General features: G+C 49.8%; 1 protein-coding gene across 2 annotated transcripts in view; it reads right to left on the reverse strand.

Moving 5' to 3' along the window:
• LOC108936749 (ras-GEF domain-containing family member 1C-like) overlaps positions 1-14,373 on the reverse strand; it is a 31,813-nt gene that overhangs the window by 13,015 nt on the left and 4,425 nt on the right. For both annotated transcript variants that reach the window (XM_029257133.1, XM_018756306.2), the window contains exons 2-6: positions 2,480-2,677; positions 2,235-2,357; positions 2,013-2,150; positions 989-1,201; positions 76-150 (exon numbers count right to left, since the gene is read on the reverse strand). In XM_029257133.1, the coding sequence (XP_029112966.1) occupies positions 76-150; positions 989-1,201; positions 2,013-2,150; positions 2,235-2,357; positions 2,480-2,671 (741 nt within the window). In that variant the 5' untranslated portion in view covers positions 2,672-2,677. The remainder of the gene's footprint in view (positions 1-75; positions 151-988; positions 1,202-2,012; positions 2,151-2,234; positions 2,358-2,479; positions 2,678-14,373) is intronic.

Here is a 14,373-nt window from a genome sequence, read left to right on the forward strand (position 1 = left end):
ATATGAAGTGCCCTTAACAGGCAGTATGGATGACAGGTGTGCTTGGAGAACATGTGGACGAGCTTTGGGTTATACCTGAGTTGTGTCCAGCGGGTCTTTTTGGGCGAAGGCCTGGACAAACTCCTCGGGGCCGATGTGACTGAGGCGCTCCTGGAAAAATGAAGAGCAAGACACACATCGACTGACAGGCCAGTTTAATGGTACGGGAAGCCACGGAAGCGATGTGGACGGAGCAGACTAATGGTCATGGATGCTGCCGTCAGGTTACAAGAGTGGCGAAATAACAGTCACATTCTCAGAAAATTCGCCGGCACTGTCCCCCCGTTGCAAAAACACACACTGGAGTGTGTGCACACAGCGGTTCCTCTTCTTCTGTTGATTCTGCCACAGTACGCATGGCAGGACACGGATCAGGTCCGCTCTCGAGCCGTGTCAGACTGTCAGGTCACATATCTGCTCAGGCTCGATCTCTATTCTGCATGTTAGCGAGAGCCCCTCACTGCTCCTAGGGCTGCAGCCCAGTGGAGAAGACATCCATCCACGCTTAAGGTGGAAAAAAAAAATGAAATGCTGTCACGAAATATCTGGTTATTAACGTGCCGCAAAGCACAGACCCTCGTCACCTGGCTGATCTGTGGGATATGGCTAGCGCCAAGCTCATAATGCTTTGACATAATGCTAATAGAGAGAGTGAAGATTAAGGTACCTGGGCTCTGGCTTTGCTCTGCACATGTTGCCATGATGATGAAAGATACCTCTCTTCCCAGGGTGGTTTTTTTTTTTTTTTTTCCCTCTGCAGGAATTCCACATTTGTCTGAATCCCATGATGATGTATTTCCCTTCCTCCCTGTATCCTTCTCTCCCTCTTTGACCTTTGTATCACCCCATTTTAATTTCATTTAATTTACCTCATCCAATTTCTGTCTCTAACTGCTACATCACATTTCTTATTCCCCCATGAAACTACTCTGCCACCACTCCTCCTCACCAGTTCAACGTGCGTGAGCTGCTGGGCCAGTGCGTATGGGTCGCTGCAGATGCTCAGTATGTCCTTCTGGATGGGCGGCGGCTTGGTCTTGAAGGCCACGAGCTTGTCGGAGACGGAGGCGTTCACCTTGACGATGCTCTCCTCTCCCTGGCTCATAGTCGCCAATTTCTGGCTCACATTCTGGAGGATCTGGTTCATGGTCTTCCAGTATGCCTGAGAACCGCAGACATGGTTCAAACATCATCATCATTGTGGATGTTATCAGCACCATTGACTTCAATGACATCAAACCAAGGAGGGACATCTCTCTAGTACATGAGATTTGGAAATCGCTCATGTGGAACTTAAAACTGCAACTGACGAACACAATAGCTAAACACAATAGGCTAGTGTGGAGCTGTGAGAACTATCCCTTGAGCAGCTTGGCCAGTCTACCTTCATTGCATTCCCAGTGTGATCGATCCACCGAGCTTCCGCAGCGAGACTCTAATCACCGAGAGTAACAGGCCCCTCTATAAATTATCCCAGCCGCGTCATAAATTCCCGCAGACGCTTCGCCAGCACGCCGGAGCCACAAATAGCAGTGCATTCGTTACCGTCCTCCTCCCTTGCTGCACTTACCCTTTAACATCCTATACTTTCTCTTCCACTTCCTCTGACTGTGCTTCCACCGCAGTCGCAGTCCAAACCTTCTGCTCTCGTCCTCTACGCCGCCTACACTCCGTTCCGTTACTCACAACCCTCTACAGCTGCCAACACATCTCCCCACCTTCTCTGTTCTCTCATGTCAAACATGCTCTTTCATGAGGGATCTGTCAACTTTTTTGGTGCATCTCAAAGCATCAGACCTGATTTTCAGCGACTGGTCATAAATTTATGTTGAACTCTCAAGTGAAACACAGGACAGATTAGAAAGGCTGGTTGTCGCACCATCTCGATTTTTAGCCTGTCTCTCATGTTCATCCTTCTCTCAATCTTGAACGCTGATTAAATACTCATGGTTTATTGCGGAGACGTTCCTCACCTCGTCGCATGGCGCTATCCTGCGAATGATATCCTTCAGGTGCCCCACCATCTCCTCATCCTGGAAGTCAGACGGGAAGGTCTCCGTCCACTCCGTCAGCAGCTGCAGGATCTTGGGGCCGAACTTGCGCACCTTGGCCTGAGATTGAAGCCGGATACTGAGGTTAGGGGGTACGAGAACTTGGGAATGGATGAATCCCTAGTAATTATGTGTGATACACACTGTGTCCAGAGGAATCTGGTCCAGCTGTTGTTGCTTGATGCAGAGCTGACAGACTCGGGATAGCAGCTCATGTGGGGGGATGAAGAGACGGGAACTCAGGAGGAAGGTGAAGACGTATGCTTTCTGTAGGGATAGGGGACACGGGTTACACTCCAGTCACATCCAGTAGCGCCTGCCCTTACAACAAACATGTTCACTGCTGAACAACACCAGGCATAGACCTTTGGGCCAGATTTGGGGCATACCTCTGGGTAATAGTCCGCGGTGGGTACCAGGTGTTGAATGAGGGTGTCTAGAGAGGCAGAGGTGAGCTGGGGGCCCTCTGGGATTCCTGGACCTGGCCCGGGGCCGTCCTGTGGGGACTCCTCACCGGGGACCAGGTGGGGGCTGAAGCCACTGGGAGTGAACATGGTGCTGGAGCACAGCGTCTGGGGCATTCCTCCCTGCAGGGACACACATATGGAAGAGTCAGCACCCAGTCATGCAGAGACAAAACCCAAACACACAGCGTGACGAGACCAGGAGGGTGGTGTCACACTCTATTCGACCACAACACAGCTGCTAGGACTGTGTTTGTCTGTGAGGAATTCTCCTGCTCCTCCTCATCGCCCGACGCAGGGCTGACTGACTCCCACAAGCACACCGAAGCCCTTTCCCACCCGCCGGCAGACAGAGCTCATTGCCGCCTGTGCCGTTCAGTAATGAGAACGAGACGGATTGTTCTGGAACACAGGAGCCATTCTCCCGGCGGCTGGGAGCATGGCTCCGTCTGGCTGGAGAGAAACAGTGATTTTAACACATGGCCCAGGATCTTTAGACTAGGTCACTGGTAAACAATCAGGAGTCCACACACACACACACACACACACACACACACACCTCAGAGATAAGCATATACAGAAACGGCCACAAAGAAACGCATATAAAAGCGACGGAGACAACACTAAAAATCGGTTCCTGACAATTTTACATTGTATCTGGGGGGAACGTGGGCCATAAAAGTAAAACGGCTGCAGTTTACCTGACACTGTGTATTGAACACCGCCGCCAAGAGCTAATACATTGAGCCTGGCAAAGCTTCAAACGCATGTCTCAGCTGGACCCAGGAGCCGCGAGACGCCGAGATCGTAAATCCCATCACCCGTGTCAAAATGTACCTATTTCGGCAGTATTCCACAGGGGCCCGTGCCTCACAGAATCATGCAGAAGAAAAAAAAAAAAAAAAACGTTCAAATAACCGCGGGGCTAAAAATAATTCGGTATACGATGTACACTAATACTCCTTGACGGGACCTCTGCGCATTTATTTCACGCTTCAAATTATCTTTGTGTTTCTTCTTTGCTGCATTAACATATACGCTTGTGTTACTTGTTCAGGTAATCTGCAGCCTCTACCTCGGCAACAATCCTAGCGCATTAACCAGAAAAATGATCAAATACCGTGCCGTGCTGCTGTGCCACGGTAAGGAGTGTGCAAATCGGGAAGCTGAAGCGCACACGCGGCAGAGGGCTGAAGACACGGGTCCCGCACGGGGAAACCCGCATTAGGAAGTGACCGGCGATGGAAATGAAGCAGCAGAACACAAAGTCTATTATTAAAGCTCGGGTCACTCGTGCTGTGTGGCCCACTTTGTACCCAAGAGTGTATTTCCTGGAGTTGAGATGCTGGGGTCAGCGAACGGGAGTACAGCGACCGCCATGACTTCCAGCAAGCGCAACTGTCCGCTGGACAAGGGACTGTCAGGCCAGGTCCCCTTTGCCTGGTTAACCACACTGTCCTCCAATGTCAGTATTTACAGCCCAAGTCAAAAGTTTGGGCCCACATGCAGGAAAGTAGTTTTTCCAGCTACGAGGCAATCGGTTTGATCGGGAGATGAGGAGGAGGTTGCGTTCCCAGCCGCTTTGCAGCATTCCCCAGAGATGAAGGACACTTGTGGATTGCTTTGCTTTCACCCTGCTATCCAGTTCCTCCCATACAATATAGCCTAGGTGTACCCAAACTTTTGACTGGTACCGTACACACGCGTCCACCAGCAGAAAGATTCGCTCCGCTTGGGGAAACGAGATCCTCCATCTGAACAGCTGCAGCACCAGCGCAGAGAGAAAGAGCCGGTCAGGCTGTCGCCAAGGCGATTACACGGTCCACTCAGAGGGTATTTCATCACGGTTTACACCACGCAGTCGAAACCTCGCCTGGGAGCGACGATGGACTTGCGTCTCCGGTGTTGGTACACTTCTGAAGAAGCCAGAAATTGAGGTTTTTCAACAGAAAACCCTCAAAACAACAATGCATCACTACTTCCGCTGGCTCTTGAAACAGTACGTCGATTTACATGTATTTGTTTAACCGACACTTTTCCCCAAAGCAACTTACAGCGTTAAGCTATTGTCAATTATTTCCCCCTTTATATAGCTAGGTAATTTTACTGGAGCAATTTAGGGCAAGTACCTTCCTCAAGGGGGGCGCGGTGGCGCAATGGGTTTGGCCGGTGCCTTGCTGTGTGGCAGGTCTGGGGTTAGAGTCCTGCTTGGGGCGCGGTGGCCCCGTCTTTGCCTCCCATGCCATGCAGAGGAGGGACCTGGCAACCCACCTCTGTTTCCTCCCTTGACTTGCCTTGAAAACCACGCGAGCGGTCACTGTGGGTCAGCTTCGACTCGGCACTTGCCATGCCATGCCATACCTTGCTCAAGGGTACTACAGCAGTAGGCGAGATTCGAACCGGCAACCTTTGGGTCCAACGTCGGTGGTAGGGAACAGCGCAGAAGAACCTCTGCCCTTTGAACCTGCAGCTATTATAACCACTACTAATTTACCTTTTTCGTGGCTACGTTCCCATCTATACACAATAAACCATGGGACATCCATCTCGGACACCACCAACCCGGGTGCGTAGAAACGGAACGCGGTTCTGCAAGTAGTGTTCCGACTTGCTTTCTGTGTCAACTAAACTTTACAGCCAAGTTCTTTTTTTTAAAAATTTATTTTTAAAAAGACAGTTCAGTTTACATGAGCAAGCAAGCGCGACTAAGAGCACGCCTGTGCCGCAGCAGAAGTGGCAAAACAAGCGTGACAATGAAGAGACCTTGTGTAATGCGGAGGAAACCATTTCCAAAGCAAACATTGCGACTGAATGGGGGGGGGGGGTGGTGTGTGTGGGTGTGCGTGTGTGTGTAGGCTGGTTGAGCAAACAGCAGTAGGTGTAGAGAGTAGTAGATCAGAGTAAGAATGCAGTTGGTTACCATGCTTCTGCCTGACGGTCTGCATCTGGGATACAAGGCCATTTCTTACCCGACGCTGATGGCAGCAACACAAGAGCAGCATCTTCTCAACACATTGCTGAAATTGAACTCTACACACACCTTTTTTTAAGGAATTATTTGTGTCCTTAAGCAACACATGACCTCCAGCGTCTGCCAACAGCGATTCCTCGAACGCAGAGCTAGCAACCGAAGGCTTTCAGCGTCTGCCAAGCAGTTGAACGACAGGCCGTAAATCGGCGAGATGCTCGTCGGGGCCCGTCAAAGGGCGGCCGACTCGCCCCCGCCCGTCTTGAGCGCCGAACGGAGGGCGCCAGGTGATATGGAGGCCATTGCTCTGCTCCGTTCCAACACCCTGCGCTGCGATGACAAGAGGGAGGTCCCTCCGAGGTCAGAGCGCAACTCGCATTTCCACAGCAATCGCCAAACTCTCTTTGTTACCGGCCTCCATCCTCAAGTTTCACACAGTTGCTTTCCAGGAGGCCGGGCTGCTTTTATAATTAGGAGAACCGAGGCAATCGCCTAGGGGCACCAAAGTTTGCTACTAAAACGGTAAAATGAATTGTAATGTTGGAAAACTTAAGAAACCTTTCCCAATAACAAGGAGGCGGTTTTATTAGAAAACTGAAGATCTGCTGCCTTGTTTACCATTTAAATACTGTACGAGGCACCCCCCCCCCCCCTTTTGAGAAGTTGACACTTTGTAGGTAACATTTTCTAAGAAACAAACCATTAGTCTACCCAGTAAACACTATACAGTCATTTTCTTCCTTAAACTTGAGCTTTGAAAATAACTAGTTTTCAGTTTTTTAAGTATGAATCTATATTGTGTGCATATAGTTTTTATATCCATAATCACAATTCCTTTGAAAAAGCCAAAATTTTTCCTTTTTCATGTTCCGCATCTATATCGCTTTTAAAAAAAAAAAAAAAAAAAAAAAAAAAAAAACTATTTGGCTTTTACATTTATGCGTAAGGGGTGTGATGATACAGTAGGTTTGGCCAGGTCCTACTCTCCGGCGGGCCCGGGGTTCAAATCCCGCCTGGGGTGCCTTGTTATGGACTGGCGTCCCGTCCTGGGTGTCTCCCCTCCCCCTCCAGCCTTGCTCCCTGTGTTGCTGGGGTAGGCTCCAGTTCGCCGCAACCCCACTCGGGACAAGCGGTTTCAGACTGTGTGTATTTATGTCTAGTTTTATTAATGAGAAATTGAAGTCTAGGGGTTCCTGACTGATTCTTGATTAATTCTTGTCTAAAGGCAGTTAAAAAAAACCCTAGAACTGGCCTTGCCAGGAGGAGGTATGGGTTGCAAGAAGGGGAGAAAACACTGGTCGTCTCCCACCATTTATCTGCCAAAATCTGATGGCTTCTATCACAGTCCCCAAATACATCTCCGAAAGGCCACATGGGTTAACAGGCAAACCCAACACAGCCAGGTTTTCATCTCCCTTTGGGAAGGCTACTCAAAATCCCCTGTGATCAGTATTGATTTATTGGGGGCTTCTCTGAAGTTAGTGCTCTACATAATTTGATACACTGTGAAGGGGACACTTGGGTTGAGCGGCAAAGATGGCATTTAGCGCAAATGTCAGCTTCGTGCCGCCAATTTTGCCGTCGCAGTCCACTAACTGTTCTCTTACCGGGCGGCACTCCTAAAAGGCATCTCTGCTGACACCAGTCACCCATTCCGGCGCAGCTCCTCCTCTGGCAGGAAGAGCCGTGTTTGGAAAACATACGGCCCAGTTAACCACCCTCACGTTCTCAGAGTCCAATTCAGTCGAGTTCCACGCAGATCCTCAAGCGCCGTGAAGAACATGCAGAAATTTTCAAAAATATTTACCTTCACAATATCTTTATACTACAGAGCCGGAATCCTAATCCAGGTTCCAGGAAAAAAGATGGTAAACGTCGGTGGATTCTGCGAAGGTAAATAAACGGAATATAACAGAATAAGAAAAAGCAAAATCCTTGGAAATGCTTGACATCCCCGAGTTTACTTGTTCCCATCTTTTCTGAGAGCATCTCTGGGCCTCCTCCAAAAGCAGTGCTACACATCACCAGGAATAAGCGAAGAAGAACCCAGCATGATGAGCCACCTCGGAGTCCATGCTCACAGGCTGGTGACTCAACTGCTTCCCACCCTCGCCTGGATCTGTTCCCTCCTCTGGACCTGTCTTACTGTCATCAGAACACAAACCACTGGCAATTGCTCAGGGCAGCAGCCGCGTCCCCCCCCCCCCCTCCCTGATCTATCCATCTCATGACACCCCACAGCCAACGCCCATTGGTTTTTACATACCCCCACTAAATAAATAAAAATAACTAAATAACCCTCACGGTCCTCCCCAACCCAAGTGGAAAACCCCTCGAAATGGAACACGATAATCACGGGCCCATCATTCTTGCGGGCACTGGGCTGAAGACCGTGTTTCCATGTCATCTGGATCAAGAACTTTGGCTTGAGTGAGCTGTCGTCACATAGGAGATGAAAAGGTGCAAGATAAATGCTACATAGAATTCATTAAAAATCCACTCGCCGTGTTCAGGACTTGAGTTGGGCTTCAGTAAGAGAGCAAGGGGGAGGGGTGCCGGTCGGAAGAACCAGTTTCCCCACATTTCCCCCAGATTAATCATGAGCCTCCTGGCCTCTCGCTGGCGGGAAAGGGCAGCTGGGGTGCAGTTGCTGTGATCTGCGAGGCGTAGGGGCTGGGGGGTGCGTGTAGTCGGCTCCAGCAACTGTGGTCGGGGGCCCCCGGGAGAACAATGACTGCTGGAGTTCAACCGGTTCACCGAATTCAAATGCCTGTTCGACGCCTTTGCTCAGAGCAACTTTTTCATACCACCGATGTGACTTCTGTACATTTCGAACAAAATATTTAAAACATCCAGGAAGACGTCAATTCCACATGTTCACCTGGAGACAGATGAGCGACAATCAACCCAAGCCTCCAGACATCGCTGATCTTACCGTTACCCACTGTTAGAGAGAGATTTATCACTCTCAACAAAGAGAGGCCAACTTCTCACCAAAGAGAACCCTGCCAAGTCCATCCGTACATCCAAGATACAAATCCCGAGATCTCCTGCATCACAAACAAACGGGAATGACAGGAAGCACCCTTACCTTCACTATCCACCCCGTTCTTGTCCCTGTGTCACCGTGGCGATCGTCACCTAACCTCATGCTGCATTTTGCAGCTGTCGAGCTTCTAAAGCCACATTCCGGCAGCAAGGCACTAATGCTTCGCAGCCCACCCATTGGAGGTCTGGTTGAGGCTATGCGACCAACTCTGCTCTGCTGCCTGCGTGTGGGGGGCCATCTGCTTCCCCAGAGAGGGCGGTTGACAGACTTACAGGCATCAGGGGAGGACAATAAGGCCAGGCGGAGTGGATCACATTCCAAAAGAAGATGACTAGTCTACTTTCTCAGTGAAAGCAAAACAACGGCCGGGAAGACAGCTGCCCTCCAGCAAGATGCATTAAAGACGTGATGCCAAAGAACACCTGATTACTGATGATAACTAGCGCTGGCAAGTGGACTCCTTGGGGGGGGGATGTACTCAGAGCGATCCATCCTCTCCTTGTTCTGAAAGGCGTGTCCTGCAATCCCTCTTTATCTTCATAACAAGCACTCCAGACGTGAAAAAGGTTTAAAGGCCTGACAAACAGCAGATGCACAACGGGCAGGAGAGGGAAACCCCAGACCCCCCCCCCCCCGCCATGCTGGTTTCCAAGTGAACTGAATTTAATAACCTGTTCGAAATCTTTATCTGAGACCTAGAAAAAAACTACTTTACTAGATATTCATATGAAGCAAATGTTATGTTAGTGCTGAATTGACATATTTACCATTAGTCACTTACCATATATTTAAAGAAACTACCACCTATAAAACTACAGTGGAAATGTGACTTTACACAGATACTCCAGTGTGTAACAATTTCACATACATGAATGCGTGTCAGATTTCAATAAATTTTGTGACTTGAGTTAAAAATAATTGTCTTTCTAGTCATTCATTGCATTCCCCAAACTACCCCCCCCCCCCCACACACACACACACACACACACACACACACACACACACACACACACGTTCATGATACTAAAAGCAGACTATTATATAATTAAATATAGCCCAGGAAATGCGTTTCGAATACAAACCATGTACATTTACACATTTCTATAGTAGGATGTTTGCACTGACATGTTAAACTTTAAACTGGGTTAATGTGCCTCTTGGCTAACATTTCAACACTGGCCACACTGTTTCACACACAATCGTGACATAAGCTGCAGAAAAACCCAAACGAACGCTTCCCCCAAGAAAATGGCAGGGCGGCAGATGACGAAACATCGATGTTGCAACTCGCACTGTGGGCTGCGAACACGCTCCAACCTGCGAGGAGCACGCGAGAAACGAAAGCAAAGCCAAAGGGAAAGAACCGAAAGAAGCCAAACGGCCGCGAGCCTCTGCTGGGATCACGAGACACAACTTGACCGCTTCTGGTCCACCCGCGGTACTGAACATTCTACCTCATTACCGTTCGGATCACGGGACGCGTGTCATCTGACTCCTCCTGGGTCCCTCTGTAGACTGGAACCATCTACCTTCTACTCCTGGACGGCAACGAAAACCTTTGAAGGGCACATTATTAACGTGAACTGCGATTGCACCTTCTCCCCCAGAGATCTAAACAGAACCCACAAAGTCACAGCACAGGGTGCAAATGCACGGTTTTTAATGAGAAGCAACCTTAATTTAAACGCCACCCAGGAGTCCCCAGATGCAGGGTGTTCTTACGGCAACTTGGCGCCCCCCGGGGAGATGAGGGCCTTCTCCAGAGACGAGGTGGGGATACGCACGGTGCGCGAGTGGGCCGGCTCCTGGCTGTTCTCCTAACCTGGTCCCAACCCAGAATTAATTAACGCCGGCTCCTGGGTGCTTTCCGGGAGCTTTGCACCACGGTCCCGCGGTAACCCCGGCCCTGCCCCCCCACCATGGATCCGCACTGCCGTCTCCAGTACTGCGATTACATAACCGGATCTCCACAACGCCGCTCCTGCTCGACTAAGACGCGAGGGCCAGATTTGAAACCGGCATATCAATTAGCAGCAGAGAATCCAGCGGAATCCTCATTAGTCGCAAAGCTTTTTTTCCCTTCCCCGCTCCAGCTCAAATAATGCCCCCTCCTCACCGCCACTGGTGTTAGGAGGTTAAATCCACCACAGGGCTGTGAGTTCAATTAGGGGCTGCTAAGAGGTGGGGAATGGGGTGATGTGGTGATGAGGAGGCCCCTTCACAAAACACTCCGGCATCACAGATGACGAGCGATAGAAAACCTCCCGAGTCTCACTCTGTCAACTGTCAGGAAATGTGGCCATTTCATAAATTCCGTGTAAATTCCTACGGATGTGAAATTCCTTCGTGGTGGGTCTGGAGGTGTTGCCTCTTTGTTAACCCTGCCATCAATGACAGTAGGTTGATGTCAAACAACAGAACAATCCTTCACATAAAGCATATTTTAATCCATCGCTGTGGTGCCCACTGGATTCCTTCTCCACCACGCCCAACAATGACAGCACCGGCTTTGTCCACAGGCAAACTGCCAGACGCCCACAAATCCAGGGTCTTGGAGCGGCCAGTGGATGGAAGGGGGGGGGGGGGGGGGGTTGCAGAGAGCAGCAGCTCCTAACATAAGAGCCGTCAGTACAGAGAGACTTCCGAACCCCACGGAAGACAGGGTATCCCTTCTTAACTCGGCAGACTCCTCTGCACTTTCTTGACATAGAGGTGGATGTGTGTCCCCACAGCACACAATGGCTATAGCGGAGCGGGGACTTGTGGGAAATTCCTTAGTCGGCCCTCACGACGGACACAGTTAGGATAGCGAATCTGGGACTTCCACTCCAATGCCGAGCACACAAACGCCCCGCCTCCACCCCAACACCGGGACCGATGACCACCTTCACCCCTCCCCCTCCGCCCGGTCACCTGGGGAACGTGACCTCTGACCAGCTTATCCCAGAGAGAACAGCAGGGGAGGACCTTTGATCTAGGCTGTAAAGAACAACAGCGGTCCTCCGCAGTACACGTCCGCCCCACCCCCGCTGGAGAACAACATCCCACCATCGATGTACCAAATCCCACCGACAAACATTTCAGCATCTCTTAGATCCGCTCTACTTACACTAACGTCAAACCAAAGATTAACACAACCGCATCACGAACAGCATTTCATGATTAATTTAATAGGAGTCTGTCATATAACACTGTGGTAAAGTATCTATATCCAGCATGGCTTATTGAAAGCGCAGCAGTTATAAAAGCACATTGCTGGCGGGCTTCGAATCCGCATCCTTAGGACTGCCTCTCCGGTGCCAAACACTAAGCGTGCGAGAAGGTAGCGCAGCGGAGGAAGCGCACGGAGGCGAGACCAGACACACCCAACCGGCTGTCGCTCTGACAGCCAAAACTCTGCATGGCATCATTGTTCTTTGTTCTTGTCCCCAATTGTACTTTCTCATTTGAGTCCATCAGACTTACACGCGTGTGCATTGTTTCGGTCGCCCACACGCCTGCATCAGGTTACCGTGGAGGTATCACCCCCCCCCTCAATCCTTCTGGCAGGTTGCCTGCCTTTGCGAAGGAGACTTTCCCAGAACGGCCACACGAAACCCCGTCTTCTGAAGCGTACTTGAAGGCGGAGGGAAGAGACGTATGTCTGGACGCCTGAGCACGTTTGGAAACAGGATGTGGGAGATTTGTTGTCCTTCATTAGGCAATCAACGACTTGGGGGAATTACCCAAAGCGATGCCGCCGCTCAGGTCCAAATCCTTTCATGGACCTGAATCCTTGTAATTACAAAACAGAAAGGGAGTTCCACGTCAAACTCTTGCTGAAACAATGGGATGATGGGAGGTTGTGACATTTCACAGTATTAGCACCATTCCTTGGACAAACTCAGAACACCTGATTAAGGCCAGTGCTAATGAAAAAGCACATGTTTAAGGAAGACATGTTTAATTAATACATATAAAAGGAAAAAACATGGGTCAAAAACTAATGCAGCTTTTGACTTGTAATGCGGATAGACAGAATGAAACCGCATAAAAAAAACAAAAGCTTACATGATTTTCATGTGGATTTATGCAGATTTTAAGATTCAGGTGTTCTACACCTGGCTTTGCCTAGGACCCTTGCTCAGAAGACACCACTGCAGAGCTTCAGTCTCCCACTGCGACACGTGCTCCACACCTTCGCAGGTCAGAACACCATTGGTGGGGGGGTTGCAGAGTATGAACTAGTGCATGGGAATCACCACCAGCCAGGCTCTTTCTAATCCGTATACATCGACACCCACTGTGCCGGGGATGACGGGGTATAAACCTGTTGCTAGGAGCGATGGGGGGGGGTAGTGACTCTAAGGAACACTCTCGGCGAAGAAACTGTTTAGCGAGTAGTAGAAACATGACATATAATTTACCAACTGTTATGGTCCACTTTTTACTGTTCACTTCTGCAGCATGGATATCCCATGTCAAATTCATAACCTCTCCCTCTCCCGCCTACTGCCCCCGTTGGGTTTGACTACATTGTCGCTCTCCTGTACCCTTGGGCAGTTTCTACCGTCATTCTCTGCCAGCTCATACGGCGAATTCCCACGGTCGTATGACTTGCAGCTCTTATCGCGGATGAACTTAGAACCTGACATTTCAGTTTACTGTTAACTCCAGGGCAGGTTCTGCTCTCTGAAGAACGGACCAGGTCCAGGGTTTTGTTACAAACCTCTGTACAGGCCACCAAAGGAGTGACGGAGAGAGGAAGACACGCTGCCGCCGGAGTGCCCAGGGTATCACCGGACCCCTCCGTAACATTGTCTGCTCACCAGACACTGGTGCATTCTGGGAGAGTATGAACCTGCGTGGGAAGGCCCTCAGGCTGGGCACTGAAGCCTGGTGGGAACGATGCTCCGAGAAAAGCCCAGACACAATGGGTCTGCAGTCTTCAAATCACAATACCCTTAACGAGCCGAAGCAAAGCATGCAAACTTCTCTCTGTACCTGGAGGGTTGCGATCGGTGGGCTGGATCGGAAAGGAAGGGCGAAAGAACACAGCTGTTGGCACATTTCACGGCGTTTCCATAGCTAAAGATGCTCACGTGTACAGCGGGTCTAGCCAACATGTTTAAAAATCGTGCACCTTCCTAACTGATACCGATTTTTTAATTATTGAGAGAGCCTACCAGTGCCTGTACATATGGATCAGGACTAGCTGTTTGATAGATTTCTCCACATGGCCTCATAGAAGTTCATGCCACATTTATTTCAAAAGAGAATGCTAAAAAAAATAAATAAATAAAAGTGAGAGCGTGCTCATTTTTAAAATATCATGAAAATAAATAGCATTTCACAAATGATGTAGGCAGACAATATCGATCCAACGGTTATCATGCACGATGCGTTTCCTGCACCTGCACACGTAACACCAACCCTGTCCCCATGCAGGGCCTTCAGGGCTCATTGAGATTGATGACGAAAGCTGGCCTATCCGTCTATCCCTCCATCCATACCGGACAAAGATTGTTTGTAAACAGAAGAGGAAAATAGCTAAAAACACAGTATAAGCAGGTTCTCCACTGGTGAGGTGATGGGGACAGCCCTGCACAGGCGTAAACGCGACGAGAGATGATCGCAGATCACTGCCAACGCAAATCTTGAACATGTCATTCCATAGGAGAGCAACACATAGAAAACATACACACCTTTTGCAAGGACAAATGGATTTGTATGTCTCCCCCCCCTCCCAAGCCCATATAGTGCATCATGTCCATCTCCTGGTCATGGGTAATGAAACTCCCCCAAGGGGGGCGGGGGAAGGGG

The sequence above is a fragment of the Scleropages formosus genome, chromosome 13, assembly GCF_900964775.1.
Source record: "Scleropages formosus chromosome 13, fSclFor1.1, whole genome shotgun sequence".
NCBI lineage: Eukaryota > Metazoa > Chordata > Actinopteri > Osteoglossiformes > Osteoglossidae > Scleropages > Scleropages formosus.